Here is a 24,437-nt window from a genome sequence, read left to right on the forward strand (position 1 = left end):
GTAATCTACACGTTGAATGTTGTAATCAAGAACAAACAACTCGACTCTACAAATTATTCTGTTTTCTTGTCTTTGCCTGTAAAAACATTACCTCTGTGGGTCACTCACAGCCTTCTGCCAACAGTTATGAGTATGTATTGTGGACCAGTGCTGGAGAGTCTAAAATGGAAAAGATGGGACTTCTGTCCTCAGGAACTCATAAGAGAGACACATGAGAAATTGGTGGTTCTTAATCATTCGTTAGGTCACAGTACCTCTTTGAGAATCTGATGGATGCTCTGACCTGGCCTCCAGAGTAACAGACATGGGCACAGACCTCTAGGGTGACCCCAGGAGCACAGATAGACCCTTTAAAGCCTATTCATAGTGACACACTGACCCAAGGTTAAGAAATGCTAATATTTAAAAGAGTTGTTAAAATATTAAAGGACCAAAGATTCCCAGGGGAGCTAACCTTTGATCTGAGTCTTGAAAGAGTTCTGCAGTGTAGAAAAGCATCCCAAGCAGAGGGAAGAGAACCAGCCAAGGCCCGCAGATGAAAATGTCTACAATTCACTGCTTCCTGACGAAGTGGGGAGTGGCAAGGGATATACAGAAAGGCCCGAATCAGGCAGGAATGGAGACAGTGCGGGGACTGAGTGTAGGACCCTCTTTGTGTGTCCTCGGTCTGCCTCTTGACCCACACAGTCTGTCCTTTTCCCTGTAGTGAAGCTGGGTGGGTAAAATGTGTGAGACTCTTCTCACCCATCACGGTGGTAAATGTGTATGTCCTTGGCACCAGCAAGTCAAAGGGAAAAGCCAAGTTTGTCTTGGCAAGGTCTTTTCAGGACCAGCACACAAGTTCAGGGAACACTGCTTATTATGTCTGCTTGGAGTTTAATTTGGATCAGATTGCTAGGTGAGCATTCCAGCTTTACCATCAACCTGGTCTTAGCACCCAAAACCATTTAGGGCAACCTGGAATGTCCACTTGCTGATAATGGTGGTATGAAAGGCACCTTGCATGGAAGACTAAAGATGGACAGTCAGTGGCAAAACGCAACTCATAAAAATAATGATGACTTGGATTGGAGGACAGCAGGTAAACCTGTGCTTAGAGGCAAAAGCCAGTGTGGTTCCCCTGTGTGGTCTGAGGAGCCTGGTGGGCATGGCTACATGTGGGAGGCATGGGGGATTACTGTGTGAGGAATACTGCAGTGGCAACTGACAGAACTCAATCTGGGTTAAGCAGTTTTCTTTTTTTTCTTAATGTAAATTGGTTCAAAAACTAAAATGCCCAGTGGTCAGTTACTCCAGTGTAGCTGGAGCCGGGGCCTCAAATGATACCATCCAGACTTGGTTGCTTTCTCAAGTCTGCTTTTTTCTATTCTCAGGCATTTTGTCTTCTCACGGAGACACCAGCTCCGTAAGTGCAGTGAAAAGCACTCCTGGGAATTCCCTGGTGGTCCAGTGGCTAAGACTCTGTGCTCCCAATGCAGGGGGGCCCAGTTTCAATCCCTGGTCAGGGAACTAGATCCCACATGTCACAGTACACGCCTCAACTAAAGATCCCATGTGCTGCAAGTAGGACCCAGTGCAGCCAAATAAATACACAAAAAAGACATGATGCGATGAGGCAGAGGCAAGGCCAGATGGCAGAGAGCTTCTAAGTCACTCCTCAGACACGCACTTCATCCTGATGTTACTTCAAGAACCTTTGGGAGGGACTGGTAGGAAGGGATTTGCTGCTGGGGTGGAGTTGAGGCCGTCAAGATGATTAGCCCCACTTTTCCTGCTCTGCCTCAGTGTGGCTGTATGTAAGGCATTTTCTTTCTCTGGGCCTCAGTCTCCCCACTCACCACCCCGTTACTCTCCGCTTCTATCCCATCCATTCCTTTCCCAGCCCAGATCTGCAGCCACTATGGAAAACAGTCTGGCAGTTCCTCTAAAGCTCAAAGTTTCCATATGATCTAGCAATTCCACTCCTAGACGATAGCCCAAGAGAAATGAGTACATATATGTCCACACAAAAACTTGTACACAAACACAGTAGCATTATTCATAACCGCCACGAAGTGGAAACAACCCAAATAGCCATCAACCAAATGTGTAATCGTGTATATAACTGAATCACTGTGCTTCACACCTGAAACTAATACCACATTGTACGTCAACCGTACTTCAGTAATAAAAGATAATGATAAAATGTTGTACTTGTGATAGTTACACAACCCCGTGACTATAATAAAATCCACTGAATAGAACACCTTAAATAGGTGAATTACATCCCATTAAGTGAGGGTAAGCCCCTGGCTGTTGACATCAAGATCTCTCAAGGTCACGGCTACGAGGGGCTCTTGGATACTATCCAGGATGTATGAGGAGGGCATGGAAGAGACATCTGTGAACGCTGGGTGCAGAGGGGTGTCGGGCATGCCAGCATGTCCCTGAGCCTCTCCTGTGCTTTAACAGCAGCCCTAGCAGCCCTCCTCCTGACCCTGTGCTCACCCTGGTCCCACCATCCCCATCTCCCAGGCTCTGGAGGAGCCTGGGAAGGTCAGCAGGCTTCAGAAACCCGAGTTCTATATCCGTGTACTAGACCCAAAACACGTACTAGACACAAAACGGGCTAGTGCTCAATACGTAAAAGGTTTTATTTCTACAACCAGCTCACCAATTGCACAGCCAGCCCTGTGCAATCTTTTCCTTTCTTCCATTTCTTTGTGAATTTTTTTGTTTTAAACTTTTTACTATGAAAAATTTCAACCATACACAAGAGTGGAGAGCATAGTATAAGGACATACCCATCTCCCTTCACTGATAATAATAATCAATATTTTGTCAATCTTTCATGTATCGTCCAAGCCCATTTGTTTTTTTCCTGGAGTGTTTCAACAGTAAATGTCAGATACTATACCATCTCACATATAAATAGTAAGTAGCTGTAACAGATGAGGAAATGATAAAACATAACCCATAATACCCTTATTCACCGAGTCCAAACAGGTTTATTGTTTAGTCCATGCTAAGGCCCAATCAATGTTCAAATTACCCAGTTATCTTCCAGCACCTTCGTGTCCTTGCTTTGTCTGGATGAGGATCCCAACAAGGGCCCCGCACGTGGCATTTGACTGCTATGACTCAAGTCTCTTATAACATTTTCCCTTCCCCCTGCTTTTTCCAAGCTGTTAGTTTGTTGAAGACACTACGTATTTGTTATCGAAGTCTGTAAGCCTTTTTGAAAGTATTCTCACCTGGGATGGGAGACCAAATCTTCAGATTGTTTTTCTCTTCAAGGAAAGATTATGGGGAATCAGTGACAGATGCATAGACAATTAAGTAAATAAAAACCCAAGCCACACTTACCCCAGGAAAAGCAGAACATCTAGCAAAGGAATTATAATCATAGCACACTCCTGATTCAGCTTGGATAATTTGTTTCGTGGTTGGACTATTGTAAATGCAGATTGATGATATAAACAAAAGTGGCACAGGAAAATGTGGAAGGCAATATAAGAGCTAAATCTTCACGTTCCTTTGTAGTAGTCAAGAGGTAAAACCTAAAGCTGAAAAAAAAAATTAGCAATATAAGTCTGACAATTAGAAAATACATATAAAAACAAAAGAAATAATCAGAACTACCAGAAAGAGTTGAAAAGAATTGGGAGTGAGAGGGAATAAAATAAAGGACAGTTGATTTTTACAGTGTGTACTGGTTCATCAGACTTACTAATAAAAAATATATATTAAAAAAAATTAGGGTTCATTTAGCTGGTATCCGTGGAGGCTAAAATCTGAGAAAGAATGAATTAAGATTCCAGGAACCCTTGAGGCTCAATGTGGGAGTGTGACTGTTCCTGCCCTCACAGCTAAGACAGTGGCTGAGAACAGACAAGGTCTGCCAGACAGCACCGTCTCCCCGAGCCCCACTCCCAAGCTGCCTTTTGTTTCTCTGCTCTTTCCCACCATAGTGACTCGCCAGAACAGAAAGGCCAGCCAGGTGTCCTGTCCAAGCAGGAGATTTCATCCTGGCTGTCACTCACCTTTGCCTTTTCATTCTCTCTCCCCTTCCTTGGGAGCTTCCAAGGTACTCTGGATTAGGAGCTCTCAAAAATTCCCAAAGCTGGTGGTTGGCTCTCCTTTCATTGGAGATCCCATCAGAGGCCTGTTTTTAATTTTAGTATATGTGCTGCCGAAGCGAGCGCTGGAGGCCTATTTTCAGATTCAAACTCCTAGCACAGTAAGTGCCACCGGGAAAGCCTGTGGTTTTCATCTCTCCTCTCTCTGCGATTCTTCTAGAGGGGCAGGATAGTGTCATCACTCTTAAGATCACTGGCTCTTATGGTTTGGCTTTTTACTTGCTGTGTGACCTTGGACAAGTTACATAACCTCCCTGAGCCTGAGCCTGTTGGCTGTAAAATGGAAAGCATAATTTGGCAGAGAACAGACTTGTGCGCACAGTGGGGGAATGGGAAGCTGGGACAAATTGAGAGGGTAGCATGGAAACACATACATTACCATATATAAAATAGATCACCAGTGGGAACTCGCTGTATGACTCAGGGAGCTCAAACCGGTGCTCCGTGACAACCTAGAGGGGTGGGATGGGATGGGAGGCAGGTTCAAGAGAGGGGACATCTGTAAGCCTATGACTGATCCATGTTGATATGGCAGAAACCAACACAATATTATAAAGCAATTGTCCTCCAATTAAAAATAAAAAAATAATAATACAGGGTTATGGGGACTTCCCTAGTGGTCCAGGCTTAAGAATTTACCTGCCAATGCAAGGGACACAGGTTTGATCCCTGATGTGGGAAGATTCCACGTGCTGCGAGGCAACAGAGCCTGTGCCACAACTACTGAGCCCACGTGCTGCAACTGCTGAAGCTCATGCACCCTGGAGCCTGCACTCTGCAACAAAAGAAGGCACCGCACTGTGAAGCCTGTGCGTCACAGCTCGAGAGTCGCCCCCACTCACTGCAACTAGAATAAGACTGTGCAGCAGCAGAGGCCCAGCACAGCCAGAAATAAACACATATTTTTTACAAAACCTAACTGGAAAAACAAATAGTATATAGGGTGTTGTCGGGACTTAGAAAGAATAATGCATGTAAGATGTGTAGCACAGCTCCTGGCAGACTAAGAGCTTGATAAACAGCTACTGACCATACGCCGTATGCTATGCTTGGAATCATCCCCCACCCATCCTTGCTGTCCCAGCCTCTCCAGGATGAGGTCAGGAGCTTTTAGGGCCAGAATGGCACCCCATGCTCCCCACTTAACATTCACCTCCACCCCTAGCCAGTCTCCTCTTTCCTTTGGATCAGCTTTCATCGTGGGTTCTGGCCAAAGGGATCATAATCTCCTTGCTTTTGTCTGCAATCTCAAAGCCCCTACCAATCCACGGTTTGGAAACACAATGGGATTGGGGCTCCAGAGAGGCAGCCGGGGAGCAGCAGCCTGATGATTCTGAGGGAACTGGGGATTTGGGCGCCGCCAAGCCAGTGAGACTCTGCAAAGGCATGAATTGGGGTCCAAGCACACAAACCATACCCTCCTTGGAGGAAACTGAGGAAAGGAATCAAGCCAGCCCTGAACCGGCTGAGGGAATCTTGACATTTCCAAAGGAGACTCATCAGTGAGTTTTCCCATAAGGCACTGAAAGGAGGGGCCTGGATCCCACAGCTTCCGTAACAGGCCCCTAGAACTGCCTTCCCACCAAGACTGCCCCCAGGGGAAAAGACAGAGGCCCCTCAAAGGACATGAGCATACTGTCAGAAGAGAGATCTTGGACAAAGCCAAAAAATGCCCACTAGCTGTTATACATAGAATCAGGATCTAGATAATTTCCCACAAAATCAGAACAACTGGTTAGATCTAACAAGATAAGATGAGCAACAAACAAATGTGGAATCCTCTAGTGAGGATCAAAACATTAACTGCAGGGATTTCCCTGGTGGTCCAGTGGTTAAGACTGTGCACTTCTACTGCAGGGGGCACAGGTTCCATCCCTGGGTGGACAGCTAAGATCCCACATGCCATGGGATATGTCCAAGAGAAGAAAAAAAGAAACCAGCTGCACACAGTGATGTGGGGAAGACCTGGTCAATATTGAGAATAAAGTGATGTGGCTGCCAGAAACATTACTTCAGCATATTAATTGGTGGGGTCATATTAATAGAGGAGTAGACTCTAGGAAAGGGGAGGTGAACATTCAGTTTTATTCTCTCAGTTCCAAGAGTCATTCTTTAAAGAGAATATTGTTGACCTGGTAAGAAGCAAACAGAGGAGAGATGTCACCATGGTGAGATCTCAGAACCTTGTCTTTCAAGGGAAGGCTAGAGAACTGGAAGGGTTTGGCCTGGAAGAAGAAAATCCTAGAGAAATAACAGATGACTTTACAATCCTGAAGGGGTTCCCACAAGAAAAAATAGTAAAGCTGGTCAGATGATATGGTAAAATGGGAGAAGCCTGAACTCTCCCCCAGAGTCAGAAAAGCTAGATTCAGGCTCCGCCATTTACCAGCTACTAGAGACTGACCGGAGAAGGCAATGGCACCCCACTCCAGTGTTCTTGCCTGGAGAATCCCAGGGACAGAGGAGCCTAGTGGGCTGCCGTCTATGGGGTCGCACAGAGTCGGACATGACTGACTCGACTTAGCAGCAGCAGCAGCAGCAGAGACTGACCACTCTTCACACTACAGCATGTCAGACACATCTAAGGGCTGAGTGTTGGTTTTCTGTGAGAGCTAAAGATAGGAAAACACTGGCAGATACTTCAGCTCAACCCTAGGAAGGATTTTCTTTCTTTCTTTTTAAAATGATATTATCATTCTTACCTCTGATTACAAAAGAAATACATGGTTGTATAAAACATTGGTAAACAGAAAAGCAAAATTAGATAAAAATTATATCAACCACTATCTGCATGAGTGCTCAGTCGCTCAGTCGTGTCCTAGTAACCCAGTTGGCACAGTGATAAAGAATCTGCCTGCCAATGCAGGAGATACAGGTTCAATTCCTGGGTTGGGAAGATCCTCTGGAGAAAGAAATGGCAACCCACTCCAGTGTTCTTGTCTGGGAAATCCCACGGACAGAGGAGCCTGGCGGGCCTCAGTCTATGGGGTTGCAAAGAGTTGGACATGACGGAGCACATACACACAACATCAATCACTATTTACCTTCTAATATTTAGGGATAGGATAGGTGGTGGACTGATTGATGGATATTAACAAAAATGGGATCATACAAATAATTATCTGAGAAATGAGAGTATCAGCATATAATAATATATATATTAGTATGTAAGGATGCTTATTGCAGTATTGCTTCTAGGGGAAAAAAAAAGCTGTTAATCACCTGATTACTCATCAGTAGGGGAATACTGGGGCTGTCTGACAAATTAACAGAACATCCACAGCATGCAAAACTGTACAGCTAATGAAAAGAAAGGGCCGAGCTAGTATGTGTTGCCTTCAAAATGTTTCCAACATATATCTGCTTAAAACAAAACAAGCTTATGGAACAATACGCATAGTATGATCCCATTTTTGTAGAAATGCATGCACATATATATTTTTATATGATGCAAAGAAAAGTATGATGTTAACAATGGGTACATCTCGGGGGGGGGGCGGGGAGCAGAGCTGGAGAGACCAAAGATAAGACAGTTCCTGTATTCTTTGAACGTTTCTATGTTGCTTGAATTGGGACAATTTCAGCATATATTATAACTCGAATGACTGTGCTTTAAATAAATAAACAAGTCTACTCTCGACATGTCTCCATGCCATTAAAGATCCCACATCATATTTAATGACCACATGTATTCCTTCTATGGATTTTCCTTAATGTACTGAGCCTTATGGTGGCCATTGAATACATCAGGAACTGTCCAAAGAGGGGCCTGGAGCATTCTGACAGACCAACCTGAAAATGCGCAGAGACACTGACCTACCCATGCCTCGGGTAGAGATTATCTGATAGGCACACCAGTGCATGTGCACAAAGATGTCTGCACGGGAGTGCCGGTGCCTTGATATTCTTGCTAACAAATAGCTGGGAACAACCTACACGTCCGACTTCCCAAACTGGCTAAGTAAAAATGGCAGGCTGATCATATGCTGCAGTTCTCCATGCTGAATACAAGAAATGAGATGGCTCTGTAGAAATGTACATGCTAAATATGCCAGGACATATTGGGAAGTGAAGGAGAAGGCGAGTTACAGAACAATATGTACAGTATGATCTCATTTCTATTTAAAATGTGTATGTGGCTGTGCCTTCAAAAAGCTGAAGGATATACATCACGCCATAGGTAGGATTTACCTGTAGGAGGTCCCTAGTAAGTATGTATGCATTATAAGGATATCGATCTAGACTACAAAGGGAGTGAGCTCCCCATCACAGGAGGTATGCAAAAAGAGACTGCCCCGTTTTCAGGGATGCTGCGGAAGTGATTTTCACATCCCTCCGAGGTGACCTCGCTTCCCTTCTTAGCCCTGAGACTCTCTCAGAGAGGGGAGGTTAGGACTGGGAGAAGAATCCACCCTTAAGGGGAAAGGGTTAAGCTGGGACGGCACTCCTGTGGGCGGGCTCCCCGATCGGCAGCGCCGGGCTCTGTTAGCCAAGTCTGAGCATCTCGGAGGATGCGGCGTGGAGAGCAGCTTCAGGGACGCGCGCAAGGTGAACGCGGGGGCTGCCAGCTTGGCGCCCAGGTGAGGAGTGGACTAGGGAGGGGGCAGTGGAGGGGCCCCGGCAGGGAGCATGGCCTGCAGCCCCGCTCTCAGGTGCGAGCGGCAGGGTCTGCACTAGCGCCTACCCCCACCCAGGACACTGCGGGAAGGCGCGGAGCCAGAGGAGAGGAGATGGAGAAAAAGGAGAGGTAACCCGAGATGGACCGGCTCCTGAGGCTGCCCTGCGGCGGCCCGCACCCTCCCCCCAGGACGGCCTCTCCCCAGTCCCTGAGGTAGGGAGAACACCCTCCCCACTAAAAAAAAATCTCTTCAGCAGCTGGAACCCAAGGCTGGGCAGCCCCCTGCTCATCCGGAGATGACTACATCTCTTGGATCGGGGGTGGTGAGCAGATGGCATATGTTTATCCTTGAAGGCCCAACTCTACTGCCTCCTCCTCTGCAAATCTTCTCGGACCCCCTGTGTAAACTGAGTCAGTGCGGGTTTCACAGCCCCTACTATAGCCATTGGCAGCCTGTGTGACCTTGGCTGAGTTGCTCAGCCTCTCTGAACCTTGCTTTTTTCCCCTATGAAATGGATATACCCACACCTGCTTGTGTCGGGAGAGGTGGATGAAATCGAGGACATTCAGCTAAGCTTAGCACAGGAACCTAAGTGGGGACGAGCTTGACAAAGGAGAACTGTTATTCACCAGCGCCTGTGTCCGTGGCCTTCCAGTTCTTCCACCTCAGGTCAACCCCACTCTGGACACTGGAACTGAGCCTTCTCTTCGGGTCCCCAGCACCTAGCCTGGGCCAGGTTTGAGAAATGAACTAACGAGGCGGAGCCTAAACTCAGTTTGGGGGATGGGTTTAAGGAGTCTTTGATTCCCCCTAAAATTACCCACAAGCTTTGGTGAACTTGGACATTTCCCCGGGGAGGCCACCTGGCATTTTCTTCAGCTTCTCAAGGTGTCTGCGAGCCACCAAGGATTAGGAACCTGGGAGCTTTGAGCACAACTGGTCCCCAGAGAGAAATCGAACAGGGTCTCTGCCCTTAAACTCACCCAGGCACTGGCTCTCACAGCCGCTGTCCCCCTCTGCTGGCTGTGGGGTCCCTTCCTGCCTCCCGCCTACATTAGGGACTCTCAGGAAGGGGAACTGTAAGGGAATATACTTGGTTGAGGCATATGCAGTGACTGGAGACAAGAAATAAAAGACAGAGCCCTTGAGAAGCCCCAGGCGGGTGGGGGAGACAGGAGATTACTATGCTGTGTGACCGGTGTGACGGAAGGGGTGGAGAAGGTGTCAGGGAAAGAAATACTCAAGCTGAAACAAGCCACCGTCAAAGCCTACCTGGATTTCTGCAACGGCCTCTCTCCCCCTTTTAAAACACTTCTCAGATCTCCCTTGTAACTTCTATGCTTGTCATCTCCCTTGGCTTCCTGGGTGGGACACTGAGAAAAAAATCCAGGTGCCTTTTTGTGGCTTTTGAGAAAGCCCTGCCTCCCTGATTTCATCTCCCTCTGCTCCTTTCTCCTGCGTCTGCTGTGCTCCTTCTGCCTGCCGAAGGGCCTTTGCACTTTGTTTCCTCCAGCAAATGCTTTTCCTGGATATCATCTAATGGATGACTCCTTCTTCCCATTCTGTATTTAGCTCAAATGTCACCTGAGTGGCCTTTCTTGCACGCCTGTGTAAAGTCGTCCCCCATTCTTCTGTTTCTTACCCCTGTATTATGTTCTCCATAGCCCATCTTATTTAAAAGTAGTCATTGTCTGTCTTTTACCCAGAACACCAGCTCCATGAGGGCAGAGATCTTGCCAGTCTTGTTCACTGCTTTATCCCCCAGGCTTGGCACACAGTACGTGCTCCAATTATTTGTTGACATGGTTAGAGGGTTGGTGAGAAAGAAAGCTTTCTGGGCAAAAGGAAAAGCCAGAGGGCTCTAATGCTTATTCAGCTCCATTTATGGGCCTGGCCCATCACGTGTTTTGTTATGTCTTATAAGAGGCCCTTGGAGTTGGGTACTATTATTATACCCGTTTTACGGATGGGAAAACCATGATGCGGAGGGGAAAAGTCAGTCACCCAGAAACTAGTGAAGCTGGGATTCAAACCCAGGTCCCTCTTCAAAGGCAGGGGCATATTCCTCTCCCTCTCCACTTCTGTAATTTTTGAGCTGGGCCTTCAAGAATAGGATTTAAAATATATTTATATATAAAGGATTTCAGCAAGGAGAAGGGAGACGGCATTCCAGCCTGAGGGAAGAGCAGTATCGAAGGCGTGGAGTGTCAGGCAGTTCTGTGGGTGCTGAGGGATAGGTGAGCAGCCTGGTGTGGCCTTGGGAGGCCAGGAGAGGACCTTATATTCTCTCCTGAGGGTGATGCGGAACCACTGAAGGTTCTGAATTATGGCAAGTGGCATGACCAGAGAGGTAGTGTTAAAAGGACTCTGGGTAGCATGCAGAGGCTGAACAGGAAGGAACGGGTAGAGAGGAAGCTGCTTCTTTCTTTCCCACCAGCCCCCAGGGGGTAGCCATCGGAGACCCCCCTCATGCGCCATCCCCCTCTCCTTCTTTCAGGCTCATCCGGTGAGGACGGGAAGCGGAGGGCTCGAGGCCCAGGCATCAGCGTGGAGCATGGCCCCCAGCCCCTGGGGCTGTGTGCATGGCCTCCTGCTGCTGTTGCCCCTGCTGTCCCTGGGGGCCAGCCCTGCCCTGGGCCGGGGCCTTCCCAGACCCCTTGAGGACTCAGAACCACACTTGGCCCCTGGAGCCCAAGGCAAGGGCCCTCTTGACACGGAGCGTCAGGCCTTCGACTTCTTCTGGGAGAACCCCCGAGACGAGAGCCCCTGGAATGCCAGTGTCCCCCAGGTCCCTGCTGAGGAGATGCCAGAGAGGCCTGAAGACGCCCTTGGCCCAGCCCTGCATGGACCTAAAGCGGCCCACGGGGCTCAGAAAGGAGGACTCCCGGTGACCGACGACCTCCAGATGGCTCGAGGGCCAATTTCTCAGGGCTGGACAGGACCTCCTGACTCACAGGAGCCTATGGAGCAAGAAGCACCAGTCCCCTATCCAGTGGGGGCACCCCACCTTCCTTTCTTCCCCACGACTCCCAGACTCCACCTCGGGCTAGCCACTGTTCCTCCCACATCGGGGGGACCTGGAGGCCGAGTGGGACAGCTGCCGCCTAGTGATGAGGGTCTGTTGGCCAAAGGCAAGACCAGGGTCTCGGAGACATTTCCCGGGGACCACAAGGGTCCTTCCCCAACTCTTGTGCCCCACCCGGGTATTGTGGCGAGGCCGGGGATGGAAGAACAGGGTGGGGGTGAGGAGGACTTCCAGGAGGCAGCTCAAGGCCCCCTCTCCACCCAGCAGGGTCCAGCAGCCCCTGATACTGGCTCAGTGTCACCAGCTGAGGGGGCATCCTCTCAGGAGCCTGAGTCCCAACCAGACCTGGCACTGGCCAGAAGCCTTCCTCCTGCTGAGGAGCAGCCCGTGGAGCTGCCCAAGACGGCTGGAGCTGGGGAGGCCTGGGAAGTCAGTTTTTCAAGTCCCTCCCCCAAAGAGGCTCACGTCCCTGATGTCAGGGGCTCACCAGGACCCCAGCCGTCAGATCTCCCAGCCTCAGAGACTTCTGATGGGCAGCCCAAGCCAGGTGGGTATCAAAGTGAGGGTGCTGATCAGGGCTGGGAGGGGCAGTGTTCCAGGGCAGCTGGATGTCCCCGTTTCTGTGTGACCTCTGCTCCCTCTGGGTCCCATTTACCTCATTCTGGCAAATGAGGGTGATATGCCTCTCTCCTGGAAGATTAGATTTGGGGGAACGCTAGAGGGTCAGGCAAAGCCATGACTGCTTTTTTTATTTCAGAGTTGGCAGCAATGAATGGAGCAGATCCCATCTCCCCTCAGCGGGTGAGAGGTGCAGTGGAGGCCCCAGGTACCCCCAAGTCCCTCATCCCTGGCCCCTTGGACCTTGGCCCAACTGCAAACCGAACAGAGAGCCCTGTGGGATCCCTGAAGCCAGGTGAGGGCATGGCTGGGGGGTTGGCGAGAGCGGGTACTCTGGAATAAAAGAACCTGTGTGAAGCATATAGGGGAGGGGTGGGGAATGAATGGGGATGAATGCCTCCTTAAAGGAACTGACCAACAACTTCAAACAACTTAGGATAATAAACTACTACTCACTGGGTACTCTGGGAGAAGTCATTTGCACTCTGGGGACTAGAAAAGTCTTAAATTAACATGGGTTTATTTAGTGCAAGAGATTCTCCAACTCCCACAATTCACTGGAGGAGCTTTGAAAAAATTCCAAAGCACAGGCTCCAGCAAGAGGAATTCTGATTGAGTTGATCTCCAGGTGATTCTAATATGCAGCCCCTAACAAGAACTGCTGATATCTCAATAAAAATGGCAGGACACATCCATTTAACCCTTAGTGGGTGTTGGGGACTATGCTAAACGTTTAATCCTCACCGCAACCCAAGGAGGGGGTTGCTGTTACCATCCCCATTTTACAGATGTGCTTGGCAAAGTTATATAACTTGTTCACCACACTGGAGCATGATGGGAAATCAAAAGCACTTTTCAAAGGGCTATTTTAATATTGTTATTATTGCAGATGAAGCCGAGGAGTGGCCCGGGCGCCCCCAAAGCCATCCCCCAGCACCCCCTGTCCAGGCCCCCTCGACGTCTCGCCGGGGCCTCATTCGGGTCACCACGCAGCGCGCCCTGGGCCAGCCACCCACTCCGGAGCCCTCAGCCAGCTCCATGGCATCAGTCCCTGCCTCCAGCCCCCCTACCAACGCCACGGCACCCCCTCTGCGCTGGGGTCCCCTGCGACGGGTGCTGAGCTTTTCCTGGGAGCTGCACGTTTACGGGGTGGGGGTGCTCTTCCTATTGCCCGCGTTGTTGGCACTGGCCTCGCTGGCAGCCGCCCCTGCTGGGCCCCGGCTGGCACTGGTAGCGGCGGTGCTGGTGCTGGTAGCGGGGGGGCTGCGATCCGCCTACATGCTCACCGACCCGTATGGCTCGCAGGCACGGCTGGGTTTACGCGCCGGCCTCGTGCTCTACAACCTGCCCTTCCCCTTGCTACTCACCGCGTTGGCAGCCCTGACCTTGCTGGGCCTGGGCGCGGGGCTGCCACAGCAGCTGCAGAACCCACTCCTCCTGGGAGCACTGGCGTTGACGCACGGCTTGGGGCTGCTCACCACAGACCTGCTGTCGGTGAGGCCTGCGCTCAACCTTCTGGCCCAGGGCTTATCGTGCGCCTGGGGCGCAGCCGTGGCTCTGGGCACTCTCTGTCTGTGCCGTCGCCGCCTGTTGGACGGGCCGAGAGGCTGGGATGCCAGCCCGGGCCCTAGGCTGCTGGCCGTGGCCGGCGCGCTGGGGCTGCTGGCCAGCGGCTTGCAGCTGGCGGCGGCGCTCTGGCTGTACCCGGGCCCGGGCCGGGTGGGCCGCTTCTCGTGGGCTTGGTGGGGCGTGCACTTCTGGCTGCGCCTGCTGGAGCTGACATGGGCACTCACCCTGGCGCTGGCCGCTCTGGCCGCCGCGCGGCCCAGGCCGCCCACAGAGCACGCTTGCTGGGCTAAGCTGCTGCGCCTGGCGTGCCCAACGCCCTCTAGCAAGAGCGAGGTGCCGGAGCGGCCCAACAACTGCTATGCGGGGCCCAGTGGCGTCAGCGCGGGTACCCTAGACATCAGCAAGAGCCTTATCCGCAATCCAGCGGAGGGTGGGCCTCCAGCCACGCCCAGCTCCGGCGCCTGGGGTTCGGCTACGTCGCTGAGCCGCGGTCCCCAGGGTGGCCCCGGACTGTCCCGCAGCAGCGTGGGGCCGGCGCCGTCAATAAGCGAGCTGGACCTGCGGCCGCCATCACCCATCAACCTGAGCCGCAGCATCGATGCCGCGCTCTTCCGAGAGCACTTGGTCCAAGACAGCGTCTTCCGACGCTGCGGCCTCCGCTGCCTGGCCTCCCCGCCGCCCGGGGGCGCGCTGCGGTCGCGCCGGGGGAGCCACCCCGACGCCGAGCTCGACGGCTTGGGCTCTTCGCTCCTCCGAGGCCGCTGCCGGTCGCTCAGCGATGTGCGCGTGCGCGGCCCGGTCCCGCCACACGTGGTGGAAGAAGCTGACGCGGCGGCTTCCGGCAGCTCCGTGGACAGCTTCTCCCGGGGCTCGCTCAAGATTAGCTGGAACCCGTGGCGCCACGGGCTGTCGTCGGTGGACAGTCTGCCCCTGGATGAGCTGCCCAGCACAGTGCAGCTACTGTCTACACCAGCTCCTGCCCCGGCTCCCGCATGGTCTGGGGAGCCCCAGAATGGGGTCCAGCCTCGCTGCAAGACTGGAGACTCGCGCAGCGCCTCCAGTGACACCATCGAGCTCTGAGGGGTCCAGAAACTCAGGACCAGGGCCCCGAGCGCAGACCTTCTGGGACTTTGAGCATTTGAAAGACATTCCAGGAGTATTCCTGGGCCTCCAACTGAATGCAACCTCCGGAGACAGCCAGACATGAACCCACCCCCAGCCCAGGATTTTTGTTTTTTAAAATATCTCTATTTTTTTCAGCGGGTATTTTGCACAAAGGCCGAGACTTATACGGAATACAGGGTGGACATGCACGGATTTGAGAATGGGGAACAGGATGCAGGTGCCCGAAACATCCCCTCCAGATTCCCCAGGGTGGAGATGAGTCTTGCTTGTCCAGACTGTCCTCTTTGTGCCAAAGAAATAAACCCTTAGGACTTGGCTCATGCCTCCTTCTGCCCTTGCCAGGATCCTGTTTAGAGGAGATGGCCCCCTTCACCCACCCACCTAGTGATTCCAAGTCCTGTGTGTACTGTGGAAGGGAGGAATTCCAAAGGGCACTCAACCCTCCGAGGCTGGTTTTTTTGGTCTGCACCGGGTCTTCCTTGCTGTGTGTGGGTTTTCTCTAGTCTTGGCCAGTGGCCAGGGAGGGCTACTTTGGTTGTGGAGCATGGGCCCAAGGTCATGAGGGCTTCCGTAGTTGTGGCGAATGGGCTTAGTTGCCGTTGGCACATGGAATCTTCCTGGACCAGGGATCGAGCCCGTGTCCCCTGCACTGGCAGGCAGATTCTTAACCACTCAACCACCAGGGAAGTCCTCTTGGAGGCTTTAAAAATAATGGCTACCAATGTTTCATGGAATATCTATCTGCTGTACACTTTTCAGCTCTTTATATCACCTTAATTCTCACATTAAGCCTGGATGGGAAGCATTATTATGCCCATTTTATATTAGAGTCATTTTTTAGAGAAGAGTCATTTGTCAGGGTCCTTTGGCAAATGATAGGCAGTACTGAACTAAGAAAGTTCCATTCCTAAGCTTGGTTCCGCCATCCCCCTTCTCTTAACATATTTCAGGGCCAAGGCTCTCCTTTGCATTCCCTCTACTCCTCCCATCAAGAGAGCCCTCAGTTTCCCAGGGCTTTAGGAAACTTCCCCAAGGGTGGAGGGCTCTCAGTAGCTTAAGCCAACCCACAGCAGGTGGGAACAGGTAGGAAGACAAGATTCTCCATTTTCTAAGACCTTTCTTTATTTCCTGAGATGAATAAATAAATCAGTGGCTGAGGGGCAGGGGGTGAGTACAGAACAGGAACTGGCAGCATGCAGCTGGCAGGAGGGGGCTGTGAAGGGCCTACCCCTGCAAGGACACCTTCCCCCAGCCTCACCCTGGGCAAGGGCCAAAGCTCACCAGCAGCCACAACGAGGAGACACTGTTTAAAAAAAATTCACACATTGTGAAGCTGGCCCAGTGCCCCAAAGTCAAGATCTCAAGGCACCTACCCTTGGGGCTACTTTTTCACTCCAGGGGCCTGGTGTCTGGGCTGCTCTATAAAGTGCGGAGTGGGTGCTTACCCCACTCTCAAAAATAAAGCAAGTGCCTCAAGTGTCCAGATGGGAGAGTCCCGACCTCAGGGGCAGCCTGGGCGGGAGGAGATGATGCAGGTGTGGCAGCGATTATCTGCCCTTGATGAAGCCCTCCAGCACACGGTCACTGCGCTCTGACAACCAATAGCCAGTCATGGCTGCCACAGCTCCAATGAAGATGGCGGTAAAGACCAAGTCACCCTTGGCGGCCAGTGTGGCCAGTGCGCAGATGATGACACCGAAGAACATCTGCTGCAGCACCACCAGCTCGTCCTCCGTCATCTCCGAGAAGAAGCCCGCTGACTCTGAGCAAGAGAAGCGCCTATCTGTCACCATTTTCTCTTTCTGGAGCCTCCTACACACCTGATCATCGCTGCCACAAACATGCCCGCTGGGCACACCAGCACACAGCGTCATTCACCGCTGAGAACAACTCCCAGATGGGCAGTTATTATCCATGTTTCACTAAATGGAAAACTGGGGTGCCGAGAGGTTTGCCCAAGGCCATGAGACTGTCATGTCAGAGCATGTGTACAAGCCCGGCTCCAGAGTCAGAGCACCTGGATTTGACATCCAGCTCTGCCACCTGCTTACCATGGGGCCCTGGGCGAGCTGTTTCATCTGTGTCCCTGTTTCCACTATGCAGAGTGGAGATGAGAATAAGATCCATCACATCCTATTTTAGGGGTGAAATCAGTCAATATGTACAACATGCCTGGAACAGCATGTGACATGCAGTTTGAAACCATGGAAGTGGTCACTATCACCATCATTGTGATTGTCCTTCGTCTCATCACACCCACAGCCTACAACAGCCCTCAGCAGCAGGGCAAGGACAGATGGGGAAAGAGGCTTGGAAAGGCAGAATGATTTGACACCAAGTCAGATTTCCTTTCTACCCTGGGAAGGGTGAGGCCACCGAAAGCCAGCCTGGGAGGTGGGGTTCTTGTGCCAGGGCAGCCTCGTAAGGGGTGGGGAAGGGAAGGTCTGCAGCTGCCCAGACGAGGGGCTTGCTGGCCCTCCCCCTGTATTGGGGAACTCCCCTCCCCAGGTTCCTGGGGCTCACCTGGGATCTGCTCCTTCACACAGATGCCCTCCATCTGTTTGTAGCCATCAGCACAGATGCAGCGGTAACTGCCCTCGGTGTTCTCACATTGTTGGTTCTCCCCCGGACACACCGCCGTCTCACACTCGTCCACATCTTGAGGGAGGGCAAGGAGGGCTCAGAGCCCTGACCGCCAGGGTCCCATCTCACTCACATCCTGACACCCCTCTGCCCTGGCTCAGACAACATTCCGCCCTTCCTTCCCACACCCCGTCCACAGTCCAGCCCCTGTCAATTCGTGGTGGGCGAGGCGTTCCTGGGTGGCAGGACACTCACCGAGACACTTGGAGCCCACCTGCTGGTAGCCAGGGCTACACTTCTTACAGCGGCCGGGTCCCGCCCCCATGCAGCCCAGGCAGGCCTTGGCACAGTCTGGAGCAGGGAGAGAGATGAGGGAGAGCTGCCCGTAGGCCTGGGGGAGCCCTGCTCCAGAAGGGACCTAGGGTGGAGGGGTTGGGGCACCTGGCAAGGTGGCAGTTTGTGGGGAAAGGCGTGGAGCAGCTCCCCCAACCCTCCCCATAGCTGTCCCCAGAAGACAGGAGCAGACACTCACCCCGGCACTCGTAGGAGCCCTCCGTGTTCACACAAAACTGGTCAGCTCCACAGCTGGCTCGCTCCGTGCCGCATTCATCAATGTCTGCGAAGAGGCCGGCAGGGTGGGGACTTCAATCCCCATTTCACTCACAGGGAAGCTGAGGCCATGGTTGTTGGGAAAGGACTTGCCCAGGCTCAAAGAGTGTGGCTGAGACAGCAGGCTGTCCGCCGCCACAGATACAGGGGTGCAGCTGGACTCCGCCTGGCCAACTGGAGACTACTGGTTTTCAACTTTGCAGCTAACTGTGGCCTTGGGACTGAGTTTTGGCCAACGGGATGCAGACAAAAGTGACGTGCTGCACTTTTCGCTTAAAACAATGGACTTAGATCCTCTGTGCCCCTTCTTCTCTACCTCACCTCCTCAGTGCCAGATGGTGAAACAAAGAGATGCCCATGACTGCACAGTATGACAGAAGGAATCCAGGTCCTAATGACCGTGATAAGCAGAGCTTTTCTGCTAGCCTGGATCACCGGCTTCAACACTGATATGACATGAAAATAAACCTCTATATTCACTAAGCCACAGTCTTTGGGGATCTTTCTGTTACAGCGGCTTAGCCTTTACCCTCGTCTATCTAAATGACTAGACAGGGACCAAACTAAGTCTCGAACACAGGTTTCCTGACCCCAAGTTTATCCTCATTCCCCTGGCTAACCCTTCTCCAATCTTCAAGACCAGACCCAAGTGACACCTCCTCCAAGAGGCCTTTCCTGACTCCCCACCACCAAACTGGATGAGACACATTTCCCGCTATACAACAATCGGTCTGTACTGAAAGTGCCTGGTTACTTTCCCGCTTTTGCAGGTTGGTATTTCTCTATGAAGATGCAGACTGCACTGGTCGAGCCTAGAGATATGTATGTCGGTCGGTCACCAAGCCCGAGACCTTGCCTGCCCTCCCAGACAGGATGCCACTCACCTACACACTTAAGGTGATGCAGGGCCCAGCCCTTCTTGCACTGTAGACAATGTGATTCCTCAGGTCCTGAGCAGCGTGCACAGGGGCCAAAGCAAGCTGGGCGGAACGGAGTTAGTATGAGGGTGGGCAGGCAGGTATCCCACACACCCCTGCCCGGCCCCGCGCCTCTGGGCTACCTACCCGAACATACCAGATGGCTGGCGTTGCGCTCCGCTTCAAAGTAGCCGAGGCCGCACTGGCCACAGGCCTCACCCCCGTAGCCAGCTTGGCAGTCACAGTGCCCGCTGCCCCCTCGAGTCCCTTCCCCTTCACAATGGCCGTAGCCACCGCAGGGCCGCTCCGCACCCCCAGGACAGGCTGTGGGCAGACACCGAACCAGGTGGGGTCATAAAAACAACTTTGTATGTAGACAGTATTTTCTCCCATGTCAGTAAACATTTTTGGAGAAGAAACCATTTTAACAATGCCATAATATTCTGTCATAAAACTTTATGAAATTTATCTAACCATTCCATTGTGGAATGGTTAGGTTATTTACAAATCTTTTCTTTTAGGAAGACTGAATTGACCATCTTTGTTGCTAACTCTTTATATGTGCAACTGCAAGAGAGATTTTTCAAAAGGGGCTGGGAGTGAGTTCAGCTCCTGTCTCAAGACTTCGTGGAAAAAAAACTGGTGACAGCAGGGGCTTCAAGGCAACACCTGCCTGTCCCTAAGAAGGTCATACCTTAGTCCCTTAGTCCAGGCATGGGAAAGGTGGGGCTGGGGGCGGGGGGGCAGATTTCTCAAATACATGATAGAAACCATGGTCCCATCTGACTCAGTCTAGCCCCGTATCTCTTTTCAGAGTCATTCCCCATTGATTTGCTCATCTCACCAACCAGCTCTGTGAGGTAGGTGAGAACCAAGGTCCAGAGAAGTAATCTGAGGAGCCCAAGCTCACAGAGCCAGCCAGGGGCAGGGCCACAACTGGACCCCTGGCCCCAGCAGTTCCCTTCCAGCCCCCAAGAAGACCTGGAAAAACTCACGAAGGCAGGAGGGCCCGAAGGTGCCTGAGGGGCAGCAGAGCTTCAGGGAATCTGAGCAGAGCCACTGGAAGAGGTCAGGGGCTTCCTGCTGCCTGAGGAGGGGGACAGTGCGGGGGCTGAGACAGAGTCAGAGGCGCCGCCCACCCCCCCTCCCCCAACCTCCCACAGCATCTGTGATACAGCCATTGTGGGCACAGGACCCATAAGGCCGCCCTCTTCTTGACTGGCAGAGTTGCAGACTGCAGCTCAGAGTGGGAGCCTGGGTTCCCCAGAAGTCCTTGGCACACCTGGGTTTGGAGGAAGGAGCCAAAGGAGGACATAGCCGCTAGCTCGCCACCCCCTGCATTACCAGCCGGGCCTGGCCTGAGCCCCGCCCAGGAAGGCCCCTCTCACTCACTTGTGAAACCACCAGCTCTCCACCAGCTCCTCACTCAGCTCCAGCAGGCGGTGGCACTCGAAATCCGACTTGCTGCACACGCCCTCAAGCACCTCTACCAGGCGGGTCTCACTGACAGGACAGGGACGGGTGGTAGGAACACACTCCAGCCCACCTACTACCCTCTTATAATCCCTTCCCCCACCTGGTGCCAGACAATGTCAAAGGCCACAGGCCAAGGGGTGCTAGTTTTGGGAGTCAGACAGATCTGGGTTCCAATCTAGTGGTGTGACCTTGGGCAGGTCATTTAACCTCTCCTGAACGTGTTTTCTTATCTGTAAAATGGGGACAATGGCTCCCCTGTAGGTTTGCTGGAAGACAGCTCAGTCCCTGCATCTGCACAACAGAATATAATAGCCTTGCTCGGTAGATGTAGTTAAAAACATATCATATAACAAGTGTTGGCAAGGATGTGGAGAAACTGGAACCCTCCTACATAGCAGGTGGGAATGAAAAATGGTGCAGCCACTGTGGAAACCATTCGGCAGTTTCTCCATAAGTTAAACATGGAATCACCATATGACTCAGTAATTCCACTCCTGGATACTTCGCCAAAAGAATGCAAAACAGGTGTTCAAACAAAAACTTGTACACAAAGGTTCACAGCAATACTATACACAGTAGCCAAAAGGTAGAAACAACCCAAATGTCCATCAACTGATAAATGGATAAACAAATGTGGTCTATTAATGCAACAGAACATAACTAAGCCTTAAAAAGTAATAAAGTACTGATACTTGCTACAAAGTGGATGAACCCTGAAAACATTATGCTGAGTGCAAGAAGCCAGACATAAAAGGCCATATTGTATGATTCCAACAGAATCAGCAAATCCTCGGAGACAGATAGCAGATTAGTGGTTTCCAGCAGCTGGGGGAAGAGAGAATGATGCTCCATGGAGATGGAGTTTCTCTTCTGGGGGATGAAATTGTTTGGGAACTAGATGATGGTAATAGTTGCAAAACACTGAACATACTAAATATATATTTAATATACATTGGTATATCTAATGGTAAATTTTGTGTTATTCCATTTTACAACAATAAAAAAAATTTTAATATATATGCAATACAAAAAATGTATTATATTATGCTTAAAGGGTCTTGCACAGTGCCTGGCATATGGGAGGTGGTGATTTAAAATAAAACCACAAAACAGGAACCATTATAGAGCTAGAATTGCCCTTAGGGTTACCTTGGTCAATCCCTTCATTCCCAAATGAGGAAAATGAGGCCCACTGAGGGAAAGGAAAATGACCAATGTTACAGAGTACCAAAACTTTTCTTTCTAGTGGTTTAATCACAGTTTAATCTTTACCACAATCATATAAAATTGGATTGACATTAATACTCCCAATTTACAGATAAGGAAATAGAGGATCAAAGGTGAAGTGACCTTCCCGAAGGTACAAAGGATCCCAACTGACAACATGGTCTAATTTCAAGCATGGCAATTCCTCTTCGCAATTGGACTCTGAAAAGCTAAAGGGTCTAGGACTCAGCCTCTCCTCTCAACATAATCTCATCTTGTTCCCTGGCTTTATACACTGACTATATGTTGATGACTATCAAATTCATGTTTCCAGCCCTATTTCTCCCCTGAACTCCTGACTCCTACATCTAACTCTATTTGACTATTTAATGGATGTTTCAGCCCAACATGTTCAATGAGAACACCTGATTCCATGCCTCCCCTAGACCCATTTATCTCATCTCAGAAAAGTCCCACTATTCACCCAGTTGCGCAGGCCCCAAACCTCTCACGCTTCATGATGATTCCATCATCACGTTCTATCCTATCTGCAAAATAAACCCAGACTCTGACCCTTTCTCACCACATCCACCACTGCCAACATGCCTAGTCTATGACCTAGCCTCCCAACTGGTTTTCCTGTGTCCATGTGAGAGACCTTTTGTAGGTACAAATAAAACAGTTATACTTCCCAGCTTCAAAACTTCCAATGACTTCCTGATATACTCAGAACAAAATCTAAATGTCTTTTTGTGACTTTCCGGGCCCTGTGCCTTCATCTTCTGCCACTCTCCCTTCAGTTTACTCCAAATCCAACCACTTCTGAAATACATCAAGCTCAGTCCCGCTCCGTCCAAACCCTTTCCTGAACTGTTGCACAGTCTGCTTCTGCACCTCAGGTCTCTGTTCAAATGTCATACGCTGAATGCCATGTCTCCCACCAATCTGCAGTCCATCCTGCTTTACCATTCTTCACCTGATATGACATTATTAATTTATTTGGGCTTCCCTGGTGGCTCAGTGGTAAAGAATCTGCTTGTTAATACAGGAGATGTGGATTTGATCCCTGAGTCGGAAAGATCCCGTGGAGAAGAAATGGCAACCAGCTCCAGTATTCTTGCCTGGGAAATCCCATGGGCAGAGGAGCCTGGCGGGCTACTGTCCACGGGCTTGCAAAAGGGTCAGACGTGACTTAGTGATTAGACAATAACAACTTATCTATTCACTGTCTCCTCTACTAGAATGTAAGCTCCCTGAAGGAGGGATTCTGATTGGCTTGTTTAGTGCTGTCCTATATTCAGCAACATTGGTTGAGTAAGTCCTCTCCACGTGTCTCTAGGCCTCTACCAGCATAGCAGAGACTGGGAATGTTAGGTATACAAACTCACCCCTCCAGCCTCTTTCTTACCTGTCTTTGTATTTGGACAACTTCTCTTCCTCCCAAGCAGTGTTTCCACCTCCAAAGTTGTCCCGGATGGTTCTCTCCAGGCCCTGGAAATGGAGAAAATTATTAATATTGCCTGGCACATCCTAGCACTTGTATTTCACAAACCAAGAAACTGAGGCAGAGAGGCAACCTGCCCAAGTCTATTCAAATAGCAAGTAACCAAGCTGGGACATGAGTTCATACAGGCTTGTATCCCAGAGCTCCCAACTCTCAACCACTGTGTTACAGTAGCTGGCCCCTCCCTCTTATACTGCTGATGCACCCACCTTGTTGAAGCTGTCAACCAGTCCCCGGCAGGTGTGACACGGATGGGGCTCAGTGTGGGGAGAAGATTGGGGAGGCACAGAAATTTGGACCCAGACCAGGCCTGGGAAGCCAAGGAAGAGGCTCAAACCACAGAGCATAGCTGGGGCTATGCCCCTTGAGGATCTTGGGGCCATCTTTTCCCAGGCTGGGGACCTGTAGACAGAGGATATGGGGAGGGTTCACTAGGGAAGCCAAGTGGGAAAGAAAAGGGTGGGATTTGTGGTGCTGCGGGTCTGGGGGCCCAGATCTGTGGTATAAGAAAACAAGGCTAGACTGGGTTAAGTCCGAGGGAGGGGAGACAGGGAAAGGAAGCTATTCTAAAATTCCAGGATGGTAATAAGTTATCCTCGTCGCTGCTGGGGTAGATGGCCAGGATCCTCGGCAAGGAGGTAGGAGTCAGCCCATCGTTTTAGTGTCGGAATACGGTTCTAAAAGGCTGAATCAGCGGGATTATGGAGAACTGGTTAGATTCCTAATACTGCGGGAGAAGATTCCGGATGGACGGTCTTGGGGGGAGGAGTCCGGAACCCCCGTGTGGGGGCGGGGGGAGGAGCCCGGATCCGGATATGAAGAGGTCAGGTCCAGGGCCTTCAGACGGCAAAGGCATGGCCCACTAGCGGGCAAGGAAGGATCCAGATCCACATAGGCCGCGGAGGAGGAAGGGACAACCCACCCAGCCCGCGGTCGCCAGCAGCTGTCTTCCCAACGCCGCGGCTGCGTAAAACGTGCACCCGCCGCCGACTCCGCAGCCGGGAGGGGAGGAACCCACGCCACAGCCAATGGCAGTGGGCCATGTGCCATTGCGTCACCCCATGCCAG

The 24,437-nt window shown here is 51.2% G+C and overlaps 2 protein-coding genes and 1 long non-coding RNA gene across 6 annotated transcripts; 1 reads left to right on the forward strand and 2 right to left on the reverse strand.

Moving 5' to 3' along the window:
* Nucleotides 1–2,961: 2,961 nt before the first annotated feature.
* Nucleotides 2,962–4,572, reverse strand: LOC147348150 (uncharacterized). Of its 2 annotated transcripts, none has more exons than XR_015151078.1 (2): nucleotides 4,498–4,572; nucleotides 2,962–3,545 (listed from the first exon to the last, which is right to left on the reverse strand). It is a non-coding gene; the product is annotated as an uncharacterized LOC147348150 (long non-coding RNA). The 2 variants fall into 2 exon arrangements; XR_015151077.1 differs by lacking the exon at nucleotides 4,498–4,572 and adding an exon at nucleotides 4,023–4,310.
* A 3,980-nt stretch (nucleotides 4,573–8,552) lies between these two features.
* On the forward strand, nucleotides 8,553–15,390 carry PRRT3 (proline rich transmembrane protein 3). 2 transcript variants are annotated; one of them, XM_086366325.1, is made up of 4 exons: nucleotides 8,553–8,698; nucleotides 11,235–12,309; nucleotides 12,520–12,675; nucleotides 13,270–15,390. In XM_086366325.1, the coding sequence occupies exons 1-4, from the start codon at nucleotides 8,630–8,632 to the stop codon at nucleotides 15,027–15,029; spliced, it is 3,060 nt and encodes a 1,019-aa protein (XP_086222451.1). In that variant the 5' UTR covers nucleotides 8,553–8,629; the 3' UTR covers nucleotides 15,030–15,390. The 2 variants fall into 2 exon arrangements, with proteins under 2 accessions (XP_086222451.1, XP_086222452.1); XM_086366326.1 differs by lacking the exon at nucleotides 8,553–8,698 and adding an exon at nucleotides 8,814–8,949.
* Nucleotides 15,391–16,174: 784 nt separating this feature from the next.
* Nucleotides 16,175–24,343, reverse strand: CRELD1 (CRELD disulfide isomerase 1). 2 transcript variants are annotated; one of them, XR_015151034.1, is made up of 11 exons: nucleotides 24,292–24,343; nucleotides 23,579–23,771; nucleotides 23,274–23,356; nucleotides 20,576–20,686; nucleotides 20,179–20,270; nucleotides 19,341–19,507; nucleotides 19,151–19,246; nucleotides 18,190–18,273; nucleotides 17,913–18,008; nucleotides 17,598–17,732; nucleotides 16,175–16,836 (listed from the first exon to the last, which is right to left on the reverse strand). XR_015151034.1 is itself a non-coding variant. In XM_086366448.1 (11 exons), exons 2-11 carry the CDS (start codon nucleotides 23,750–23,752, stop codon nucleotides 16,622–16,624), a joined length of 1,263 nt encoding a protein of 420 aa, XP_086222574.1. In that variant the 5' UTR covers nucleotides 23,753–23,771; nucleotides 24,292–24,343; the 3' UTR covers nucleotides 16,175–16,621. The 2 variants fall into 2 exon arrangements, 1 of the variants encoding a protein (XP_086222574.1); XM_086366448.1 differs by having other exon boundaries at nucleotides 19,331–19,507.
* Between the last annotated feature and the right edge of the window lie 94 nt (nucleotides 24,344–24,437).

The sequence above is a fragment of the Bos grunniens genome, chromosome 22 (genome assembly GCF_055505025.1).
Source record: "Bos grunniens cultivar Pamir isolate PY7600 chromosome 22, Bosgru_T2T1.0, whole genome shotgun sequence".
Lineage (NCBI taxonomy): Eukaryota > Metazoa > Chordata > Mammalia > Artiodactyla > Bovidae > Bos > Bos grunniens.